At 39.2% G+C, this 26,189-nt stretch overlaps 1 protein-coding gene across 1 annotated transcript; it reads right to left on the reverse strand.

Moving 5' to 3' along the window:
• Nucleotides 1-265: 265 nt before the first annotated feature.
• On the reverse strand, nucleotides 266-26,189 carry LOC111247325 (nose resistant to fluoxetine protein 6-like). Its single transcript, XM_022798520.2, has 15 exons — nucleotides 25,761-26,189; nucleotides 20,936-21,156; nucleotides 20,298-20,418; nucleotides 19,858-19,948; nucleotides 18,940-19,007; nucleotides 15,358-15,516; nucleotides 14,599-14,695; nucleotides 14,345-14,434; nucleotides 12,558-12,729; nucleotides 12,113-12,192; nucleotides 10,499-10,618; nucleotides 9,565-9,685; nucleotides 7,905-8,091; nucleotides 1,857-1,999; nucleotides 266-1,583 (listed from the first exon to the last, which is right to left on the reverse strand). Exons 1-15 carry the CDS (start codon nucleotides 26,119-26,121, stop codon nucleotides 1,365-1,367), a joined length of 2,250 nt encoding a protein of 749 aa, XP_022654255.2. The 5' UTR covers nucleotides 26,122-26,189; the 3' UTR covers nucleotides 266-1,364.

A 26,189-nucleotide genomic window follows, 5' to 3' on the forward strand; every position in this document is an offset into this window, starting at 1 on the left:
CAGTCAGCGCGCCTTAGGATGAAACAATACAACCAGAATATCTACTGGGATGTAATCGTTTGTGATTATCCTACCAGGTACAATACAATGTACAACAAACATTACAGTCCAAACATGTTACAAAACAACGTATGCACAAGCACATATTACTTGTTAGGAATAATGCAGGCAGTTCTATGAACTGGGCTGGGTTTGAAGTAAACCCGTCCTTTGTTTTGCATTGGGCGCTAGCTCTCTGAACAATATTTAACGGAAATGCCAGATGTAAAAATCCAAACGTTTATTATAATTATCATTCGGTTGATTTATGTAAATTGAACAAAAAAGTTAACTACGGATATGATTTTAATTACAATGATATATTCAGTCTACGTGTCTACTAAGCTTAACAGAAATAACTATGTAAAGGATCGATCTTTAGGGGCACACAATCGGGCCAGCACAAACGTCCACCATTACGCATTCCCAGGTGGGCACAACTGACCAAATCCACAGCTGCATACGCAAGGCGGGGACGAAAGTACTAAAAGTAGGCTTACAATTGGCAAACAGGCAGGCTTACTTTGGACTAGAGATAACTGGAGATAATTTTGTTGTACAGTGATGGCTCAGATCAGACGGATGGTTATAAATGGTACATAGGCAATGCCGACTTGTTCCTATTATCGATCGTTTGACATGGGTCGCTTTAATTTCGTCAGTTACTAACTAAACTGAAAAATGGATACGTAAATGACACGTTTCTACGTGTACGTTATTTTACCCCTATTTGTGCTCATGTCATGTTTTTTTCATTCTCTCGCGCTGTCACATGGGAAATTATAATCATCGTAAAGCTTTCTTTATTTATTTTTTATTTTATTTACAACTGGTATTGCTTTGCGAAAGACGTGTACGAAACATACTTGTAGTAAAAATTTAATACGCGACCTATGTCGCCATATGCAATATAATTCCTAAAAACTTTATAGACAAATAGTTAGCCACAATTGCTACATATCAACCATATCCGACAAGATTAATGGATACGTTTCCAAAGTATATTAGAGAGGCTAATAGTGGCTAGGAGCTCAAAGTAATTTAGAATTGATTTGTGAAATCATATGCGTTATGACGATTATAGGTTAATACTGATCGCTATCTGCAAGTGAATCCCTCTCCACCTAAGGATTCCCTAAGTCTACCTGTCTCAAGCTGTAAGCCTACTTTTGCCCTTTCACATATAACATAACGTATATTTAAGGAAAAAATATGATATGACTCTCACCGTGCCTAGTTCTATCTAGTGGCAGTGTGTGACAAAGTCATCGAGGTTACACAAGATCTGGTCGAGACATAAATTACAAACTATGAATTAATAAGTTTTAGTACAGCTTATATGCTTGTTTGAGATCAATTTCTTTATATTCCTTACTATCCTTTAAGCCGTTATCTTTGTCGTCGTGGTGTCCCACCTCGTGAGGGCTCTCAGTATGCCGTTTAAAGAACAGAGCATCTCCTGCAATGACAGGTGCCTCGACGCACAAGTGAAGTACATAGGCCACACCTGCGCTTAGTAGGTAAACGCCTAGTGAATCACGGACCTGCATATAGAGACAAACATTCGGAATTTATTGGAAACATTTCTATATATATATATATATAGGCTTTCGTAAAGTCTTATTCTATTACTTTTGCTGTAGAGATAAATGATATCGAGTCGATACTTCTATGTTATCGAACTATTGATAGTAAAATTTTGAAATCAATGGACAATAATAGTTTTCATTTTCCTTGAATCAAGACGTCGAAGTTTTACAGAACAACTACAACTATTCCAAATCAGTTTTACTTATAACTGAAAGTTGACCACAAACCATTCGAGTGTGAAGCGCCTGTTGAGCCGTCGCGTTTGTACCGAGGAAGTATATAAGAATCGGATAGTGAACAAGGTAAATTGCATAGGACAGTTTACCCAAAAACACTAGCGGAGTACTCGACAGTAACGACGACAAATTATCTAGAAGAACACGATAAACAAATGTAAAGCGTGTCAACATGGTACCGTAGTTATTTTTTAAAGGTTAGAGTATATCCTTCATTACATCATATTCTATGTTGGCGGATTTAATACATAATCTCTTAACCTTAAGTTTTATCTGAAGCACTAAGTAAACATAATAGGTATGCAAGTACCTAGTAATTTCATCGCCTACTCTAACAGAACCGCCATACCTATCGTAGTCCAAAAGCACAGAAAAGATGGCGGGAGGTAATAGTATCGGAAAACAATACAGCGTTCTCTACAGTAAATCCATAGACGCTTAACGGTTTTCAGTAGTTTCGCAAATATTATTAGCAACATGTTTTTTAAAATCCAGAGTCTTTCCGTCAGGAAGGAGGCAGAAAACGCTGCCCGATGATTAACCGCGATACCTTTTGTTGCTCATAACGTAAACCTTTAAACATGTGTTCCTCTGAAAATATCAACATTGCAACTAATCCAAGAAATTAACAATACTGAGCGAGACCGCGAGTTATATGACATACATCGAACGGCTCTATAATTTCCGCGTATTTTTTATTGTCGCTTTGATCACTTCGTGAAAGATGTGAGGCACCGCTAAATTTGTTGCTCAACGGCAGCTTACGGCACATCTTTCCTTCTCCTATGTTTACGTATATTGGGAGCACCAGCAGACAACTTTTTTCGTTAACATATCAAAATATAGGGGATATATTACTAATTTAACACAAATCGAGCTTAAGAAACAACATAATTTTATAATACACTTTCAGAGTGCAGGAAGGATGCTACGTCTGTCAGGGTACTAGTCCTTTCGAGTCGTAAGCGTTATACTTTTTAGAACAGCCACCTGGAATAACTAGTAAAACAAATATCTAAAGCTTTTTCGAAATTTCCAACTGTACATGAGACTGATATTTCTTATTAAATTGAGATTAATAACTGGTAATATCCATGTTGATTTTGAAAGAGGAACTCAATACATTACGGGAAAGTCTTGCAGTGAGTGTATGAGTGTGTTGTTTATAAACATTTATTCGTTGCATATGGTAATCTACGAAGCCGTTGAAGTCGAATGCGTATGGCGAGGCTAGCTCAATGAGCTAATTGTACTGCAGTCTTTCATCGGATAAGGAAAACTAGCTTTACACGGTGCCCTAAATACTCCCTAATAACAGAGTTTATTACCATATTCAATCAGCCAACGCCACCGGACGGCAGGATGACCTCATCCGAGAGTCACGGTCTTGCGCTTTATAGAATCACGTATTTATTTTAGATATTTCATTAAAAACGTTCTTCAGTTAGGAGCCTAACCGGATTGGTTCTTGTCGGACAACATATCATGAAACGGCATGGTAATCATGTAAACAGCTAGTAACCCCAAAAAGCCTTATGTTTCTCATTATTACTGTCTGACAGCCCTTGCTAGCGCTGAGATATGAATCAGCACGGCAGCATACTTCATAGTTATGCTTATCATAACAATGCACTCAATAGATGTGCACTCCTCACCGAGATTACGCCGTGCTATAGTACACCACTGCTGTTTCTATCGAAGAGCAATATGTTTAACGCCTTACTGAGACGTTGACATGAGTTAAACGAAAGGTCCAAGCTGTCATTGCGGCCAGGCATCATCGAAGGTTACGCTTCATGGAGCTCATCACGCCCACTTTCTCATAGCGGTTAAGGACTAATTTCATGGGCATTTGAAACTGCCTGTTTTCATTGTTGCATGGCGTTCGTGGGTAAGCGACGTCACAGTTGACAAAATGCTCCTAATCTCGAAGCTGGACTGTTCTTCTCTGCGCATAGCACCGCACCTCAATTCGCGTAAAAACAAAATAATGCGTTAGATGAACTTTGAGGACACTAGCCCACACACAGTCCCTACGCCCCAATGCAACAAAACATGACAAACATGAGCCGGTCAGCTTTCCGACTTTTTTGGTTACGCGTACACCAAGAACTGTCTCATTAATGTACTGTTACCGCTGCCCCGAAAATGGCATCCCAACAAAATATCTCGGTTGACGCACATCGAACTTGCAAAATGACGGCACCGGCACAACGTAAAACTGGAAGTCCACTTGACATTAACGCATCAGCTGTAAAACACCGGTCGGCTATATATCGATGTCTGCCACACATTACTGTCAGATCAAGGGTCAAACGTGTTCTAGGCGCGGGACCTTTCCGGCAAGCAATACCGAACTAAACAAGTTAATTTCACGTACGAATTTATCCGTACTTCTGTGATAGGGACAGCAAAAACAATACACTTCGCCGTCCGTTCTCGAAGCGGATTAAGGCTGTTGGAATATGTTCTAATAATTTTTCAATAGATGTCGCACGCTCGTTGTCCATGGCGTCGTCGAACAGCACAACGCATGTTAGTCTAGTACTTCTTTGCGACCCCACAAAAAGAAGGTTCTCCGGAGATCTGCTAAAACGTTCACTAGTCAAGCCAATATCTACAATAGCATTTGTTAAGCGACAACTGCCGCGCGATTCGTTGGAAAACGTTTGCCAGAATTTTGAAAATCAGTTCAACGTGAAATTTCCAATACTTTCATCTCTTAAAGGCCACTTCCTTAAATGTATGGGTGTGCAGAAATAGCAGCACTTATTCACTCTATTAGTCCAGATTTAAATGTATATTTCAAATGAAAGGGCAAACAAGATGGTCGCAAAACGCAGTTGTCTCAGTTACGGCCATTTACAGAGCTTATTCTATACAGTAAGAAAGAACACCGACTCTTTATGCGAGAAATCTTTATTAAGCATGTCGCCGCTTTCTTTGAAAAGGACTGCTGGCAAACATGTGGAGTGCAGGATCTTATTCGGTTCCCTTTCTCGCAACTAATTGTTTACCTCAAGCGACGATATGCCGATAAGATTAAACTGTTGTATACCTATCGGGAATCGTATGGACGAAAGTGAAGAGCCGTAGGTGCTGCCGGAATAAATTTATTCATATTGCACAGAACCCCCACTTTTCTTGTACCTCAGAATTGTCGTTTCTTTTAAGACGTAAAACTTTGCTCGATTAAACGTTTACTCAAATATTCATTGATATATTGGGATTTCCATAATTCTTCTATCTTTCGTCGCATCGAAGAGGCCGCCAAGTTGATTTACGCAAGTAGCATTACGACTACGGTGGAGATTTTTGCGATATGGGAAAAAAAACTAGTGAAGATCTTATTTATCATTCCATGCCGAATTTCGCGCATCTCATCCGGGACTAACCCAAGGATAAGAACGTTTGTTCCAATCCATCAATATGAATTGTGTCACAAGTTCGTTGTATTTTGTTGTGGGAAGTTTTGAGACACAGTGCGTTACTGAGGTTGTGCATTTGTGATTGATCTTTGCGCACAATTAAATAAGAGACGTTATCAGATTATCCAATTGCACAAAGTGCCATCTTTCGAGAATAACATTAATGAAGATTACGCTTAATGACCATGAAGGACAGTGGAGCTTTTAAGTAGAAAAACAAAATTCTAGCACGTGCTCTTCTCTCGGCGTGCTATTGCGACGGGACATTGTAGCTTGCCAATTCAATATATGGGCAATAGGGGTTTATATTTTTTCTTCATCAACAGTAGGTTTTCCCATTACGAAAACGCGATTCGCTTTACGCTTGGATAATTCGATGTCCGTGTCATCTCTGTTCAGCCTCGTGTCAACCAAGTTTTCTATTTTTCTTAGTGCAAGAATGGAGCCGGCTACTATAGCTACCAACTGTGCATTAGGACAAAAATACTTCAGAATACTGCTAGCGGATCATCAGACAGGAGGTGTCGTTGTTTGTTCTCGCCGAGTTGTATAAGAAAAGCCTGAATGTTTATAAGTGAAGTTGTTTTAAGTGACTTAGACCAAACTTTTTCAACGGATAGAAATAGATTTAGTCGGATAGAAATCATCCCCAGTATCCCCTGACACGTATCTTCTCACACCACTTCGATAGTTCTTAATCGCTTCAAACTGTTCTCAAAACAGTACGAGAACGAGGCTTACGGGTCACAGCAGGGCGTCAGACGGATTATCTCCCTTAGAAAGATGCCCTATGATGTTGCCACGTTGAACATGTCCTATAGACAGGTGTGCAGATTGAACGGATTTGTTGTTGTTTTTCACTCTCCCATTCGTTACAACCCAGACAGTTTACATAAATCTGAGTCAGTTACCATTGTCCGTTTTCGTCCAAGCGGTGTAACCGCACTCGTTCTCGCTCAGCTTTGCCTAACTGACAGCTAGATCTGAGTCCGAAGAGTTTTTCGCCTTGCTGCCTATTTTAATAAGGGCTTAAGTCTCCTGTAAAGGCCAATTGCATGTTATGCAGTTGCATTAGGAAAGTAGGTAGCCGTAGATGTTCAAACTGAGTAGTCACCTTCTTTGTGGCGCAGTTGACCCTTAGAACACGCCAAACCTCTTCTTTACCTACAAGATGCTCTTTCACCTCGTAACTGTCCTTTTTTAGCCGCAATAGGCAAACCTTTGGAGGGTGTGTGATTATATTTCAAAACAGTCTGAGGTATCGTGGAAAACGAAAACTTGAACAGTGCATCTATTAAAAATAGGCGTCCTAATCGTGAAGAGAACTGGACTGTGAGACCAACATACTGAAGTCATGTCGTTAGGTAACTCTACTGCCAGCCCACACAAACAAGGCTACCTCAAAAACGCCTCAAATTTGCCATGTTGGTAACCTTGATGCACTTGACAGTCATATTTGGGTCTATGTACAGCAACCCGTGTGAATTTGCTATCCAATGAAGACGCGTTTAGCGTGCTTGCCAGTCACATCAAATGCAATGGCCGACCCATAAGCACTGCCGATAACAACAATTATTTATTGCACATGAGGCACCAGTGACATTTTCGGATATTGCATCTAAAATCTACGACAAACGTAAGCAGCTATCGCCTGTAGAGGAAAAGAGATCAAACGACACATATCGGCGATTGATGCAGATGATTTGGTAACGCTAATAGCGTTAGCACTAGGGTCGTCTACCTTAAGGATCAACTTAAAAATTTCAAAGCTTCCGACGCAACTGATGGACTGCGTTGTTCACAACAATCGTTCAACAATCGTAGTTGTGTCGACATCGAGAAAAGCGAGAGTAGTGCGGTCTTTGAGCGACATTAAAGTTTTCCAAATTCTGTGCAACGCTCGGTCACATCTATGCAGATCCTGGGGGTACAGCTCTCATATCTCAATAAATTCTGTGCGAAATGAACGGGTCCAATTCAGAGACAGCTGTTGACGACATCGGCTAACGGTGATGCTGCCCTATCCAACCGACCTTTAGCAACGCAGCAGCAGAGAATCAAACTGGCTATAGTTCCGCTGTGTGTCAGAAGCGTTTGCTTGCGTATTTGCGGGGCTTCACTAACCATGATGAGCAATCGATCCTTCAGTAACCGTTAAAAAAGTCCAAACCTGGACATCGGTTCCATGTCTGCCGCGAATTTTATCAAATGGACAACACAAAGATAACGAGTTGTGACATTAATGATAATCTTGGAGCCAATTATGGAGAAAACCACAGCATCATTATATCAATTGGTGTTGTCGGGCATCGACACCAATAAAAAGGCACCTCGCTATGTTTAACCGTTTGTGTAATCACAGACGTACACTAGACGCACACGAGCCAATAATTTGAAGTTTCTGAGCACTACGCGATATACGTGTATGCAATTACCTCGGTTAAAGTTTAATGCAAAGTGAGTAGCGGAAACCTCAGATGGCATTACATACCTATATATCATCTTATTGACAACGAAAAGCTTTATTTTTATTTTTGAGAACCAAGCCATTATACACATCGCCAGTATGGGGCACTGTCTGTCAAATAACAGACGAAACTTGTTTACTTACTAGCGTTTCCTGTTGCGCAGGCAAAAATAAGCCAGGCAGAAAAAACTGAATAGACGTGTCGGTGCAATCCTGCGTACAAGGCATCACCCCAAGGCGGGATGTCAGTATTTCTATACCAAAGGACAGGGAGAATACTGACTACGAGCGACGATCCCAGCGTTAACGCCCAAATGGGACGGGTCACGTACTGCAATAGCATAAACATTAAAATATATGCGCTTAAATAATATTCCAGACCAAGAAAAACAAGTGTTGTAACATATAGCTAGCAAAATTTAATGGTAACATCGCATAGTAGCTATTATCTGTTATATTGAAACACAAACTCGCACCTTGCCCCCACAAAGATCGGATGCCACTACACGAGAAAATTCTGTGGGCCTTCAAATAGATTTCTGACCGTTGTGTCCGGCAGTATAAAAATCATGTAACGAAATTCGATTCCCCATATTTTTTTTCCAAGTTACGCCATAGACTACACATATTTTGTTTTTGTCTGCCAGACCGTTTTATTGCAGGGAGTGCGCTGTGTATCTTACCTTATTTGGTACCTGAAACACTTACAAGGCTAAAAAAATAACGATAATAATGTATCTGAAAACATTTTAGTAGGTATCGTAGAAGGACTAGATGGCCATTGAAGATCAAAGAAACGTAAAGTATTTGCCATCAATTACCAGGAAATCGAACTGTTCTTAGGGTAAAAGTAGTTTATTGCAGTAATCTGGAAACGACTTCCACGAAGCACAATGCTAAATGTTGAAGTTCCAGCAAAATCCTTGGCTAGCTTGTTAATTCATTCCGTTGAAGCCTGGATGCCACGCTTATAGCATTTTTACGGCTATAGTTCTCTACGGTCAATAGAATTTAACATTGATATTCGGAGTTGGCGTCTAAACCTTCTACATTTTTTTCTTCTATCACGATATCTCTGAATATATTATTCTAGTCCACCAGATATTTGAAGCGAGACAACTATCGGAAGCACATTAGGGCATATTGTGCAATAACAACAGCGGATTTTGTTTCCACAGTACCTTTATGATATACTACGCGGCTCGTAGAAAAGGCCTTTTTTCCCTTACAATAAAGAGGTAAGTATTAAATTATAGTATCGAATATCTAAACAAGAGTGCAAGAGAATCTGCTCATATTTAGCACTCTTGACCTATATTAGCGCTCTTTTGACGTTTGAAGTTGTCGAAGTTTTTTAAACCATTGTAGTATAATAGAAACATTGAATCTCCTCCTCATAAACAAAATAGATTCTGCGATCTTCATCTATCCTTCAAAGATCATTACGAACGATTATTGTAACGGAGAGGTCACAGTTAAATGAGGTATGAATTTACAGTTACGAAAAAGTGCCTTATACGTTGTGGAATGCACCCTTCACTAAATGTGGATCTACGTTTTACACGACAGCAGCTGTACCTTTATCGCTCGTCATACAAAAGACTTTGGCTGAACAACTCCCCAATATAGCGGTACTTTTTAACTGCCTTCGAGATTTGGTCCAATTGGTAATAAGGTACTTTTCAATGGCATATCATCAACTAAATTTAAAATTACCCTAATCCCTTGAACGTATTTCGGAAAACAAATGTGAAATGTTTATGGGGAACCATTGATTTTAACAAAACATTTTCTTATAACTTACCGATGGTATCTTGAGATTTTTATGACGTTGCGCGAGAAATCCGGTAAGAATACCGGCACCTACCATCCCAATATGAGTTGTTGGCAGGAAATAAACATACTTCGACACACGAATCAATTCACTGTAAATTGAACGGTGGAAATTACGATAGGTACGGGCAGTATTATTCCAATGAGGAATAACGTTTCTTATGAGATTAGTATGTTCTAAATAAAAAAAAAAAACTTTTATAAGTTTCGTTGGATTATTTTATTGTATTAAACCCTTTGTAACCAGTTCAGCCTATAGAGCACATGACATAAAAAATAAGTTTATAGTAGCCTAAACTATTAGGGAACTCATTTGGGGAAAACGAATGAGCTATATCTTGAAAAAGTTGATTCTAATTTCATAAGGTTCAAGTATCAGGATACCTGGGATAACAACGCATGCCAATGCCTGTCCTATGTTGAGTAGAAAAGCCGAAAATAATATACTATATATATATATATAATTAAATGTATGTGACGACTTGTAGGGGTAAAGTCATTAATAATCCGGCACACACTGGGTATTCGTATGACTAAAAAATAAACCCAACGTATAAATGTCTTGGCACTTGGTAAAAAAAAAAAAGCAATTATTCGTACAAATAGAGCCATTAAGAGTACGCTAAGTTAGAGAAGCTGTTTTGGACTTATGAATGGTGAAAACTTAAATCAGCGATCATTTATAAGCTTCTACCTGCGAACGCGTGCAAGAGGATCGTGCATGAGATCGAATGTATTGGCCTGAGGTCCAAACACCTTTAATACTTCTAGTAGAGCCAATTTAAATAACAAGATATTCTAAGAACTTATGCGACATATCATGTTCCATTTAGGAAACAATTTAAAGGCACCTGAGGCAACTTGGCTTCGCCGAGCTCATTAAAGAAAAAAGGTCGACCACTCACGTTTGGTTAATATTAAAGCCCATGAAAGGCAGTAGTTGAAGAAGGTATGTCACGATGGCTATCGCAATTCCTGTGAGGCAGAAGATGGCCACGATGAGTGCAGTCATTAAGCGAGGATAGCTAGAAAATAATTAAGGGTACAGTATTATCTCTAATCTTTGGCCCATGTAATTCAAGATGCCATAGGTAGACTTGAAAGCGAAAATGCGTTGATTAGAGCCAGTAGATGAGTCAACGCATCATTCTTATTTTGTTCGTATATACGAAGCAATAATCCGCTATGTGTATAAGATCTGAAACGCAACTTTAAATTGTCCGCTACTCCTACCCATTCCGTAGTCACGGGCGCATGAAGAAAAAACATGGCGGAGATCATTCTGTACTTTTATCACACGAGAACAGTAACTAACACAAAGTTACACGTTTTATAGTACCGATGTTTCATCGCATCTTTTTTACGGCAGTGGATTTGCAACTGTACAATAAACTTCGTAAGGCAATATGCCTCAAATGTCACGCGGCCTCATTGGCGGCGGCGCGCTGGCCGCTAACTCTAATCGGGCGCCTCGACCTTGGAAATTTTTCAGTCCCAAAAGCTAAAGGCTTCGGAGTTTTAGAACTTTGAACTTTGAATTTACACGTTTAGACAATACAACTGTACTTTCATAAAGCTTGCTTCTAAACGAAATACGGGAGTGAAGCTTGTAAGTGCAGCGATAACTTATGATTGATGGTGGACGTATCTGCAGTCGACAAACAGAAGATTTGTTGAAGATTTCAGTCGAAGGAGGCTTCCACTTGACTTAGTGGCCTCAATTAAGGTTCACTAAGCCAGCTAGAAGGCCGACGACAAATATATTTCTTTAGTGATATTAGTCTAATAACAAAAATCAGCAATATCTTCAGTCATTGTTGGTATGCTAATTATCATTATAACGCGTGTATACGAGTTAAAAGCAATGATCATTCTAACAACCTAGAAACAAGTGAAGTATAGCGTATGAGCGCCTAAAACGTGCATTATTCATTCAAAAGCACATCAACATAAAATCTGCACGTGTCACAGTTATGTGCGTACTATCCCGTAAACCCGGTGGCCGTACTCCGAGCAAACGTTTACATTAGTACTATCAAGTTTAAGCTGATCTGGAATATAGTATTTTTTGCACTGCTAATGCCTGATCAAAATGAATGTCAGGCATCGGGTCTTGTTAGTGCTTGTGTTTATTCGTGAAAAATTCTGCTGAAGTACCTTCAAGTGAGAGCACCTATCATCATCACTTGGCTAAATGTTCTCTAAATAAAATCTAATTAACACTGTTCTAATAATAAACATGCAGATTATTTTACAAATAGCAGCTATAATAATTAAATAAATAGTATGTATTGACTTAGATGATCATATGGAGGTGGAATCATAGGCGAATTATAATTATAATGAATTAAATACTGCATCGCGCAAGGAAAGAGCCTTCTTATGTAATGGAATATAAAAGTATATAAAGTAAAAATATATAAAATGCTACTTTTTTAATACTACGAGCTTAATTAATTAATTAATTAATTAAATTTCACTATGGGAAATATTTTAGATATTTCAATAGCGGGTCTTACCTTGGGTAAAAGATCATTATGGGAAGTATCATTAGAACTATCTGGTAATCCGCCGAGATGTACCATAAGTGTGAGAGGCACTGAAATTTAATCCGTGTAAATAAAAAAAAATCTTTATAAGTCTGTGTTTTAAAAAACAGCCTCGGTACAATCAAATCGTGCCGATAGATAACTCCAAAATATTCCCCAAACTATAGGTACTACTTAATTGGGAAGATGTAACAAAAGTTGTAGTTTGGCGCTCGTTTAGGCTGACTCCTACTGGGTGCAAATTTTAGATACCGCACCCAGAAGAGGTGATTTCAAGGGCTTGTTTATTTAGAAAAGGTCACTTGGTGTTAATAAAAAAGGAAACGTTGTCCACACACTGAAATAACTCGCTATGTAGAACATAGGTGACGAGTGATTTGGCAGGTTATCAAAAACAGTAAATTTGGATACTTGCCATATGATTAATAGCATCAGTGTTCACAAGTACCAGAGGCACCTTGTACCAGCTATCCTTGCAGTTAGTGAACATCCGAAAATGCGTATCGGTTAGAGGACCATGGACGATGTACGGAAGGGCCAGTGCCACCACCAAAACTACTAAAGCTGGCAGCATTAGACGATAGTACCTGTTCAAAGTAATTATAAAGTTAATGAAGAAATGTTAGCAAGGAAATCCTGCGGAGTAGTAATTTATTAAAAGGAACAGTGCAGTACCATAAATTGATGATGATACTAGCGTAATTTTCACAAAAAATGAATATTTCACTATGTGTGCCGGGTTTATCCGGTAAAGTGGGATATAGTAGTGTGCAGAAGCCTTTGTAATATATTATATTGGATAAACAAGAAACACAGTTCGACGCGTGTCTTTGATGGAGCACAATTGTTTTTTGGATAATACATTTAGCAAACAATGTAGCGCATATAATGTTTATAATCATCATCTTTCCCTCATCTTTGGGTGTGTTTACGATCACATCCATTCAAAGCTCAAAGCGTATGTGCGCTCTTTTTCTCGCTGTTCATATGTATGTATATGCATACATACATAAACAGGATACTTTGTCTAAATTCGGATCATTTATAGGTTGTTCTTAGAACTGTATCTAAAGCAAAATGAAAATTTCACAAATTTTGTTGCATGTTTATTCAATATAGCAACTGTCTGCCGCAATTACATCTTTATTTTGGAACCTAAACCACCTAGTAGTCTTTTTTAAATGATCCTTTTTTCAAATAACTTTTTAACACCAATACTGCGTCAAGCAGTACTGGTAAGCTATTTTGCTTGGTAGATTGCCTAAATATGCTGGCTAAGGATATGTTTTACACTGATAACAGGCCAGAAGTCCCAGATTGCAAGGGCTCAAACGGTTATCTAAATAACCCAACTGAAAATTAATATTTTCCTTTCTGAAACGGTCGTTAAATCTCATATAAAAAATACAGGTGTGTCAAAAATGTTTTTTTTGATGAACTTTAAATCTAAACTGTCCACAGGTTTTTTCTGTTCGCCTCCTCAGTTTTTAAGAGCCACATGAAAACTAGCAATAACGTGAAGGGTCGATTTCGAATAGGAGTTTCTAGTTTCGATGACGCTTACTTATAAATAGAAGTCTATCTATGCTCATATTACGAAAACGGCACCGTATCTTCCAGCATGACGGCTCTGTTGCTTTTTTTCCAGCAAGAACTGGATTTTTTGTACGCTTTTTTCGTACGCTAAGGCTTACGACAAAAAGCCCGTTCAAGCTTTTGCAGGAAATAGAACAGGCAAATAAAAAAAAAAACTCTTGAATTTTTACCGGAGCATTTTTATTCGGCACACTAGGTACACGGGCCATGCAATATTTTTTATTAGCACTTCGAATATTATTCATAGTATCTTGTTCGTAGTATGCCTTCGTTGAAGTTCGTGGACAGACGATTGGCCTACACATACATGTATATCTCGGCACCCAAATGAAAGTGAATTGTAACCTTAGCCGCAAAAGTGTCAAACAATGCTGATATCATTTATTCTTCGGTGTTCTTGCGGGTGGGCCTGATAAGCAGTTCTGGTAGCAAAATTTAAAATCATTCCTTTGGAGCTAGCCACGAACATTTTTCAAGAGGATAAATATATTCTCGTAGGTCCAACAGAACAAAATCATTTTATATCGTCGCTCTCATCAATATCAAACAGTTGATGGTCACCTCTTTGTAAACAATCTGATCTCTGTGCATGCATAAAATGCTCACCTTCGAATAATGGAGATGATATAAAATCGCAAATGTGTCGTTTTCCAGTGTTTGTCTTTCGCCACGTACGTGAAACTCATGATGAAACCGCTGGAAAAGTAATGTCGAAGGTTACAAATTTTTGTACTTCTTCTGACACAGTACAGAAAAAGTTTGTGATGACCTTAACATTACCTAGGCGAAAAGAAAATTGCATTCGTGCTTTTCTCACAGAAACAAAAGAAATTCATAATTTTTTTTATTAGTAATAGTACCTGGACACAAAAAATACGGATACTCCTAAGAAGGCTCCAGTCGCCGCTATTTGGAAGAAGATTGTCGTCGTCACATCTAAAGCTTCCTTTACGGTAACTAGAAGATTTCAAATATACAACGTATTAATAGTACATGCATACGTCTTAGCGATGCAAAATTAGAATATAAATCGTGCAAATTTTGACGCTATATTTGAGCTCTTGACAAATAAAACAAGTAGTGCTATTGTATTAATATGTTTGACGCGCTGCCCATCATGGTCTTGTTTCGTCTGATGTATCCCGTCCACTTGCCACAAGTAGTTACCAGAAGAGAATTTATTACGCTTAAATCCTATTTGTTATTATTTTGCGTTCCCAAATTTTGCATCAGAACATTAGTTCGTCCAATGCACCCCAACTCGTTATGAAACGACCCGATAAAGCATCATACGATTCAACGGTAAACATAACATAGTATAGTTCTGAATAGTTTTCAAAGGCGAAACGTTACATACTAGCATTATGTGATCTACTACTCTAAGTGACTTTCATCGACCATGCAGCGAAATGTAAATATTACGGAGAGATATATAAGCCTAGGGCGACGTTCACTCAAACATCTAAGCCAAGTCTACGATAAAAATTACGAGCAAAACACGTACAAATTAGAACAAGAACCACTTAGTCATACAGACAGCGCCCTCTGGACACAGATGTTTGCGACAGCATTTCATCAAGTGTTTTCTACCCGCCGCTATACGCTTATTTACGACTCACATATTACGTATGGGTCGAGGAGGAGATAGCAATGTCCCAACACTATCCAATATGCAAGGAGTGCCTTGAGTCCATGAAGAAAGGTCATCTGATTTGGATTGGTCGTGACCAGCTTCCTGTGATTACGTATTGCGCTAAACACTTTGACCCACGGTCGTGCTTCGAAGGTCACAAAAAAGAGTACACGTTTTAAAAGTTAATATTGTATAAGTTAAGGCATCGAAATATTGTAAGTCCTATATGCAAAACCTAAAAAATCTTTCTCAAATTAGAAACTTAGCATACTCTAGATAAGTTACGTTCTGTTTGATTACACCTGGTGTAGTGTTTTTTGGGACTGATTGACAACTTTAATAAAAACAACTTAGTATAAGTTATCTTTTTTAATATTTCCTGTACTTTTCGCACTACAATGCCCTCATGCAATTTTCCTGTATCATAAAGCTCTATCACAGGATTACCCAATCTACTCATAGTGCTTTTTTGGAGCAATGTTTCCGAAGTAGTCATGCCGTTGGCATTAGTAAGTACGGTGGTAATGTAGGTCGCAAATGCTCATATATCTGCTGTGTTGACGTTCACCTAAAACAAAGCATATTAAAAGATTTCGGAATAATGGGGCCATCGTTCGACTCACCATCGTTGTATTGGGTTGGAGCAAAGGTTAAATAATCTTCCCCTATCTCTTAACTTATTTTTTCTAGAAAGAAATTTTCTAGTCTCAAGATAAACACCTCGACCAGCCAGTTTTTCTCGATTCGGTTGCGACTCTTATTCACCACTGATTGGAAAAGAGGCGATTTGTACGCATGAAGTATGGAGAACAAGGCGAGTGTAGAAAAATCTCTTAAACAGGTCATTGAAGAGTAACTTTGATGACCTTTACTATGTGAGGTCTAGTATTGCACTGGAAGAAATGCGATACCTGTCTTTTTTCCTAGTGATCTCCTTTCTCTCGACCCAGCTCTTCAGTTAACAGATCGACCATAGATACCAGGACCAGGCTCCATACGAACTAGTTGTCGCTCTGCAGACTGACGTTTAGTTTACTTGTCATTAAAAAAATCATAGCTGTAGTTTAAGTGGAAGGCTGATCACTATTCATTGGGTTTAGCGCTTTTCGAATCTCGTTTTGCTCTACTGGGAGAAAAGCTGTAGATTCGTTTTGGCTGTCTTCTCTCGTCTTTTGGGTTCGAGGCCATCGTGGTGCGATGGCCATTCTCCTGCAGTGAGCTGAGCTCGTTGGTGCCCGACCGGAGCGGCGATCTCGCAAAGAAATCTACTTCCGTTTTTTGGCTTCTCCTTTTACTTTAGGCAACGTGTGAAGTTCGCACAATGATCCGTCCCGCCACAATTATCGCGGAAAAGCCACTCCACCTTGCATTACGGCCGTCACAACGTTGATGCTTCGTCGTGACCACCTCGAAGAATAAATTCGAACGATCTATGGCCAATCGTCTAAGATCGCGGGCAGCGCAAAAAAGACCTACTCATTCATCGGGTGAGTAGTCCATCTTATATGCAGTTTGTCCCGTTAGAAGACCTTGTCGACAATGGCGTCGTTTGCACCCCGCAGCACCGAAGACATCGGCCAGTAAAACTCTGCACAGGTTTACTAAATACAAAGTTGTCCCTAAAAGCCCAGTGCCACTATATTTTTAATCGGGGTGCGCCTGTAGTAGGCCATTCCGGCCAAGGCTGTAACCCCGTGCTATTCCTCGAGCGTTTGTACAACAGCTCGAGAATCCCATCGCAACATATCTTCTCGCTAATCCGAACGTCGCCTTTACGCAGAACTTAGCGTGCCTGAGTATAAAATTTTGCTACACCAGATCAACGCCATGTTGTAGTTTCCTGAGAACCCCTGCGAAAGAGACCATATCATCAATATTCCGAAATATTACAGAATGTGACGACTTGATAGGGGACGCACTATTACTTTTGATGGTTGCAATCACCATGTGTGGTAGGTTATAACGAATGAACAACCAGTTTCGTGATCTTCCTGAGGAGACCGCTTGTCTGTGTTCACCAGAAAGCAAGGGATCGGGTCGTGGTATGCTCATTTAGGGAAACGACTTCCGAAGTAAGTTTCGTTTAGAGTTTCTCGATTTGATCGGGGAAGGGAACCCAAATCATGCAAATTGCCACTTCAGTTCTCCTAGAGGCAGTACTCCCGTTCTCGCTAATCTCCTGTATGACCCGGAATATGAGCTGGTCGACTTTTCGCCTGCCTCAAGCCTATAGATCTGAAAGACTACGCCTGCCCATGTCCCATGATTCTCATGGTCATCCTGTCATTATCAAACTGCGCAGGGGATAGGGATGCAGTGTGTTGGGAACAGGCCACTTTGCAGCTCGGCACACTGTCGAACAACCGTAGGTCCAAAGCTGGGCCTTTTACGATTATACGCTAGCTAGCATTGCCGCCCAATTCTCTTCCGCTCATGAGGTTCTTGATAATTTCAGGTTTCATTGGTGCGACCCGACCCTTCGTGCAGGTAGTGGGGCTTAATTTGTCTAGGAACGGCCTCACTGCTTGGTTACAATCCAAATGCACTTCTGGAATTCCGGACGTCATTTGCTTCACCCGACCATGCAATATTTTATGTAAACAATTGTCGCCGTTATTTTTCCCGTTAGAGTAGTGGCTTAACTCTGCAGCTAGTTCGTCATCTCCGTGACAGTTTCTGGAGCTCCGCACCAAATTGTGAGTCAGGCTTCCCTGCTATCGCCGTACTTGGAGATGGAAGATCTTCCATTAAAACCGCTGTTCTATCATAAGGCCAAAGCGCGAGTGCACACAGATCTCTTTTTAACTGCCTTGTCTTTCTCAAGCATTTCTCACTGGATGGGAGCTTTTCAGTCCGGCCAAACGCAAATAATAGCTTCTCTAATGGGAGTTGACTCGAATTTGGGTTTGGCCGTATCTTCCGGAATTACCTATCCCCTTTTCCGTTTTTTATCACCGTGGAAACACTTTTTGAAAGAATCCCATAGGTTCTAGATGCTTACCGATGTTGAAATGACTGTAACTCATCTTTAAGGTTATTCAACAAGTTGTTTGCCGGCCGTCTGCCCTCAAAGATGCTTTCAAATGGTCTTCGTCACCCCTACATGAAAACAGGAAAAATTGACTAGGTATCATAAACACACCTATTTTTCACCTGGGACATTCACCTTTGGATCCTGACCTCGGGGTAAAATTGTGTTCCCTGTACAACGAAAATTACAATACGTTTTATAGACATGGGGGTAAGCATATTTTGGAATTGTATATGGAATTAGAGTAATAGTGAAGAGATGAAAGAGAAAAATGACGTTTACGTCACGACTCAAGTTCCAACCGAATAGAAGGCCCATATAACAGATACTGATGTGCACCATCGTAACTTCTAAGCACAAAAACTATAATACATCATAAATTTTAGAACAATAACAAGGTTAACTGGCGGTTATTCTGGATGCTTATATATTGATACATCATCCTAAGGGTTCATATTATCATAGATATAAACAGATAAATTGTTAAAAAAACTATAAGCTGCTCCATTAAGTTGTAAAAAGTGTAACATTTCTTACAGTTTAGTCCTCGGATGTCAAGCAGAGTAGACATTATCATAATAAATGTGAGAACGCAAGGAACAAAGCTGAAATAGTAGAAATTATCCAATTAGTTCGCAAAACTCAATGAATGTTTTTCCTACACATTTTGAAATAGCCACCACTGAAGTAACTTGCGATTATTCAATTCCAAATCAACTTTGCTGGGAAACTGTGCTTACGGTAAAAAGTTTATCTTTGATATTTCATGTTTTCAAGTTTATCTTAGCCGCGCAGTCCAAAGGCTCCTATTGCACGCAACTTGATTTTAATAGACGAATCAAATGGCTAATCATTGCAATTTATAGGACACCTACTTTATTACATTATTTAACTGACGTAGGCTTTAAGCACATATTTGGCTGATAGTAAAAAATATTTATTTATTTTTTGAAAAAGATACTCTTCTTTGTGATATATTGACGTTAAATTTAGTCAATGAGCGATTTAAGGTGGTCTTTTGCCTTACGTTAACTAAATTCTTTGAAACGGGTGACTTCGTATTCATATTGGAATGGCCTAAAATAACCTACGACCTAGCTTTAGATAAATGTTACTTTGCAATCATTTTTATTTAAAATACTAAAGGCAATCGGCTCTTTTTCCTTTATAATAATACCGATAATAGTAATAATAACATTCTTTATTCACACGATTTTTAATAATTATAGATCATAATATTTTTTAAAACGCCCTGAGAGTTTTGGTGAACTACAAAAGTGTGTCAGCATATATTGTATAACGGAAATCAATCGAAAAAGGTAAAACGTACGTTTTTTATGCTCTAAGTGACGATTCTGAAAATATACGAATACGTAGACTTAATTTTTACATGAATCAGCATTTCCGTAATTAATATAATAAGCCGCAGGGAAAGTATTATTCTTATCGACTCACATGGCGACGTAGTACACAGGATCTTTGTGAGCGTCCGTTTCGTCGTTGTGGCACGATAAAATGTCAGCAAACTGGTCGTAACGTGAAGCAACTGTGTTCCCAAAAATTAGCATCCAAATAATTAAATAACAAGCACTGTAAAGTACCTACGCTGCCCGTAAAGATATACACAGACAATCGATAGAATACCATATGGGTTAACTTCACCTATTTGTCTTTAAGAATGCGGTTTCTGTAGACGACACTCTACATGCACGGAAAACTTCTTATGTTTGTAGGTCAATAAGACTGATTAGATCTAAGACTTTCTTGACTTTCTGTCAGGAAGGGTAGTCAGAAAGACCGAGCGACTTGAAGCACTGGTAAAACTTCAATTAAGTAGATAAGAAATAAAAGCGTTGCAATTCAAACGTTATATCAGGTAAACGAATTAAGTGGACCTTTCTTTACGATGATGTTCATTTCCTCTGCCGAGCAGAGAGAGGGTACGCAAAGTCCTAACCGAAGTCCTGGGCGATACAAGCTATCCTGATCGTAGATTAATGGTGGCACCGATTTTCGCTGTCGACAGTAAGATTATTTTATTTTAATACTTCTTTATTCCTGATATTTGATTTTCATTACACAGCCGTTAAAAATAGTCTTGTTGATTTCATTTAAAGGGTTTAGAATTAGTCTTTCCTATGTTTGACAGATTCGTTGAATATACGGTATGAAAAGTAAATAACTATTAGGTTCTGGAAATCCCGATGCACACAGCTATGTACAGTTCATAGAATCTCAGTCATAGTAGTACACCACGAACAAAGATTTTGTTTGCAGGATCAGTGGCATTAATAACATGCTAAAACACTTAACGACAAGCTTTTTACGATTTCATATAATTCATGTATCATACGGCAAGTCTTCAAGGTTGTCTAATACAAACATGAAAGCCACTTTGGATAGATTCAGGATCTGTTAAAAACAGAACTGTCACCCTAACTTGAACCAGAATTGCCAAACCTACATAAGTTAAGCACTTATCTTTCTTTAACCTTTGTTTATCGATTTTTAGAGTATCAGCATTCAGACTCACTTGAATGTCACCGAGCTTGTCGACGTACTCAAGAAGAGTATCGTACGCTTCCCTACTAGGCATCACGTTTAGTCCGCAGTACTGGCCCATAAATAGTAGGGGTGACGACGTGTTATCGTTTTCCTCGTATGCCCGCGTTGAAAGACACTGGCCGTAGCTTCCCAACGACGTCATTGTCAGGTACATGATGCCACTGGGCACCAGACCGGCTGCTGTCAACACTGTAACCAAAAGAGAACGCGTTGATATGATGTTCAGGTTGAGGTACACTTGAAGCTTACTCCTTGTACAGTCGCGTTTAAGTTTCTTTTTGTCTTTACCTACTGCTGATACGCTTTAAACAACAGGTCTGAAGGCATCTCGTTCATGCAGCTGAGTAGAATTCAATCGAAGCTCAGGATAGAAGCACAGTATCCATTGCTTTCTTTGTACCTGTGGCACCTTTGATAAGTCCTCTGATGTCCGAGGCACTTTGACCGGAAAACTCTAACGTTTATGCTTTATGCTACAGCAACGCTTATGCATATCCTCTGGTAATAATAGAACCTCCAATTAAGACAGTCACTGTTCGCACGAATTGTCGTAAAAATGCACTTATCTCATTGATGCAGAATTTGAACGAATCAATCCTAAAGCTTCGTGGGCCTTACAATTATTTCTACGATCTTCGGGCTTAGTCATGCTAACTGAATGATCTTGGTGTTAGCAGCAAAGGAAATAGGCCCTCAGTTAGACATTTTTGTGTTGTACATATTTCAAAGTCATCGATCTATCTAACAAATATCTTTGACATATCATTTTATGGTAATAATGCTGAAAGGTTTGTCGTGTGTGACAGGTTCAGAACCGGGTTGAATGTCAAGGTCTTAGATTGTAACATGAGTAAGAGCCTTCTTACTTAACAAAAACACCGATTCCAAAAACAAGCCAATTTATAGTTAAGTCGCAGTCATTCTTTACGACTTTTCCCTATATCTCAATCAGTTACTCAATTCTTTTTCACTAGGAACTTTTAGGTCTATTGTTGAAGAACTTGTCTAGTTAGTTTTTGAGAGCCTCTTCATTGTCGAACATTCTGTTATAAATTCTCTTTACTACTGGTTGGCAGGGGTGGTAATCTGTTGCCGTGAGGTCTATGATGCATGCAGAAAAACCTCCAACATTTACAGGGCGACTTCAACGACCTTTTACTATGTGTAGCCTGCCATCTTTATGGAGAAGGATGATTTTACGTTATCTATCGAATCTTCTCTGGTGAATAGCCTTGTTCAGTCGATAAAACACAAATCGTTATTGGCCACATTTTTCTTTTCGAGCATTTGCCACTAGGATCCTTCTAGTGTCATAAAACGCAAATCACAGTCTTTCTGAAATAAATATTTAGCTTATCTCTAGACTTAGATATATCTGCCGGAGCTACGAACTGCTTGATCCGCTTGTTATTTAAGACCTTCTGCCCATTAGGAAAACATCATTTCTAACAATCGTGTATAGAAATTTACTATTATGGCTGCGCGTTTCACGGTGCTAGACGACATATTAAAAACCAATGTAAGGTTAGATATTTTAGTGCGCCTCACGCAGTCCATAGCGCATCCAGACTCCTGATTCCTGATAACATTTGAGTTGCTGTTATCTGTAGCACATTGACTAGAACGGTGATAAGTCTGACCATCCGCGACAGTGATCAAGATAATGTATTTCACGTGAATTGTTTCGCAATTTAAATATTAATGGCATACAAATATAAGGTGTTATATTAATGTTTTGGGGCACTCTGTAATAACAAATAACGTACACGCAGCGTACGGCTTTTTTCTAAGCACGTATCTAGACGGATTATTCAACGAACTTTTTCATATATGCTAAAAGTGCCATTCTCGACGGCCATGTTTATTCAATACAACTACCATTCATCGCGATTACAGACAGCGTTAATTCTTGCTCTGATAGCACAGATGAGATAGAAATTGTTGGACTCCCGCCCATACATAATATGCATAGCTCGGACATAATAAACCAATAAATTCGAATCTGGGCTGTTCGGTGCCCCCAGAATATGGTGGTATTTCTGCATTAATCGGCTGATTCGAGCCGGTGCAGTTTTCCATGGCATCGTACGTTCACTTGCACCAAGTTCCTTCACTAACAGCTTGAAACGGAAGGATGATTAAAAATGCACCTTTGAACGGCAACGACTGACTTTATAGTTCTTTCTCTGTCGCGGATATTCTCCGTTGTGGATATGTTGAAACCTGCTTATGTTCTGGCCGCAGCCATATTGGCACTATTCATTTGGGATAGCACAAAAGGCTTATAAGATTGGTGGAGTTTCGTCCATCAACTAGGGATTGTAAAATAGCCGATTCTCCCTCAAATGTTGAAACCGACGTACTTGTTCGCCACGAGAAGTATGTTGTTTTGTTATAGAGAGGACCGGATTACATCCGGCACCGTAGGTAGCAGATGAACGCGTGCCTGTTACGGAAAACATTGTCCCACTTTAGAAAGGTGTGTGTGTATATATATATATATATATATGAGCAAGCATTATTCTATGAATAAAAACACGTCTGCGGCCAAGCTAGACCGTGCTTCAATTCTAATTTAATGATGTAACGAGTGCAAAAGGTGGAGAAACTCAGTTGAAACACATTCAGGATCAAGCCAAGCGGCTTTGTGTGTGAAAGTACTATTCGTTACGATATTGTGAACCATTTACTTCTTTGTACTGACCCGCCGAGACGTTTCGGTGTTGACAAACAAATTAAACGAATTATATCTCCGATCGACGCTATGTCCCTACGCAGTATCGGGCTACTTAATTGAGTTAATGTCAAAAGTGAAGGCCTATTGTTCTTGTCGAGTGATCGTTACTGATACAAAGCCATCGTCAGAACAGCCGTTCGCTGGACGATCCACGTATCGGGCTCATTCGCTGGTGTTTCAGTGTGAAAGTAAGCTTGGATCTTTGCTATGCACGTCCAGAGAATCAAATAGCGCTCGCTATTTACAAGTAATGTCATACAATTAATGTCAGTAATAACATAATTATTACTGACTATTTTTTCAATTATTATATTGAAAGATGGCACATTTGCTCAACAAAAAGACGAAGAAGAGTGGATATTTGTGAAGTGATAGTTCGTTATATACAATGGTAAAGTTGAATAGCTTTTGTTGAGTCTAGACAAATCGCCTACGGTTATTCGTTCGCTCGGGCAATCCCAATATTCAGTTCGAGCGCATTATTATGATAGATGATTATATTTCGGCCAAATAATTAATAATAACGAAGGGAGATAATTAAGTGGTCATGTTGATGTTGGTTTTATCAATCCTCCTTTGAATTTGCGTTTGGTTTTCAAAAAAGCCCCGGATCCTTAGATCCTGTTGCAGCCTAGACAGCCCAACGCTCTCTTTTAAACGTCCCTATTAAGCACTTTCATAGAAACACGCGCAAATCTATCCAAAAATAATTTACGACGGTATAAAAGATACCGAAACGTTTTGCATGTGTTATCGCCGTAAACAACATAGCATATAGATGACTTTTTACTTGATTTATCAAGAACCCCCGAGACGGACAGTATAATTGGAGTTATATTGCTGTCCGTCGTGGTGACGGCAACAAAGCTCACTTTAGGAAACGCCGCAGCCAATCTGTCAACATTAGCAGTTGACAAAAGTTGTCTAGTACCAGTGACCGGGCGGGGACGATGTCAAGTTCATTCAGAATGAAAGCTTCGAGAGCCATGTTTTACAATAGTAAACACAATAAATCAATGATTGTGCAATTAGGAAACATCCTATTGTTATGTTATGGTGTAGCAAAAGAAACATCTCTAAAATGTGTATATGCTACATTGTTTAGAAACAATCGTATATCCACAGCTACAGCCTACATCTTACTTATACAGACCCTAAACAGTGATCTCTTCAACATTTCTGGCAGCAGCGAAGATGCTGTGCCGTTTACGTAAGACGCTTCCGAGACGTATTGTGACGTAATGATAAGTTCCGCATTTAAGCGCAGCCACATCACACAGGTGGTGAATGAATATTCGTCATATTGCATGCATTATATTATATAGTATCTAACTATGCAGCTCACACACGTTTCTGGAAAATGGGTTTCCGCGTTGAAATATATATATATATATCTATCGGGTAAGGGTTCAATTATTTTCTATAGGCTTTGATTAATTTCTACTAAAGAAATATTTATTTGAGAATTTGAATTATGAAACGGTTTTAAAGAGTTATTTCAGCCGTATCGTTCACTCTTATGTCATACGGATATTTATATGAACACTGCTCATAAATGCTTATATATGGCATTTTATTACAGTGGATCCAAATGCATAAATAAAAATTACGGTACGAATACACGTAGTATACGTTTCAATCGTTGAAGCGTGTCGCTTTTGTCCTTAGATGATACGTGTATTTCTATGTGAAGGAAAGAGGCTATAATCAAAGGTGTTCGTTAGATCGCATGAGTATTTGATGTAGCGCTAGAATAGCCCGTGAGTGTAATTTGTTCTATTAAACCCCTACATGGTTAATAATTATCTTAAGGGGTAATTAGAAAATAAGAGACGCTTTTTTGTTGTATTCCAAACTGATGTTTCGCTATTAAATGCGGGTGTCCCTTTGCCTCTGTCACAAACAATGACTGTCAGTTGTTAGAACAATTGCATGTTCTCGCTTTTAGCCTCATCTTCGTGGCAGGCCTATCACCTATAAAGCGGACTTCATAGACGCCATCATAGGTTCTCAGTATAGTTACAAATCGGTAACAGCTAACATCCTAAATACTCACTTTTTAAAGCCCATGGTTCGCTTCTTCGTATAGCCGACATAAACTTAAGAAGAGACCCAGAGCACTCACTAGAGATGTCACTTTCAATGAAGACGTCCTGTGCAATCGGCAATATTTTTCGAAAAAGGAAAGAAGCGATATCTTTAAGCAGAGCACGTCCCTCGTCTAAACTCGCAGAGCATCCTGGAGCAAATACTAGTACACTTAGCATTATCCATGAGATCACACAACACACACTCATGGTTTCTATCGAAAAACCTGTAGGAACGCGCCCTTTCATTATGAACACTGTTTTCAACGAGGCACTGCGGTCGTGGCCCAATGAGCGATAGTAAAGCCGGTGTGCTGAAATATTTGTCATTGCATTAGATATGTAGCTTCCTTCTCACTCAACATTTGAGGAAGACTTTACCCACTTTACTTTGTGCC

Source organism: Varroa destructor, unplaced genomic scaffold, assembly GCF_002443255.2.
Source record: "Varroa destructor unplaced genomic scaffold, Vdes_3.0 BEIS01000001.1, whole genome shotgun sequence".
Lineage (NCBI taxonomy): Eukaryota > Metazoa > Arthropoda > Arachnida > Mesostigmata > Varroidae > Varroa > Varroa destructor.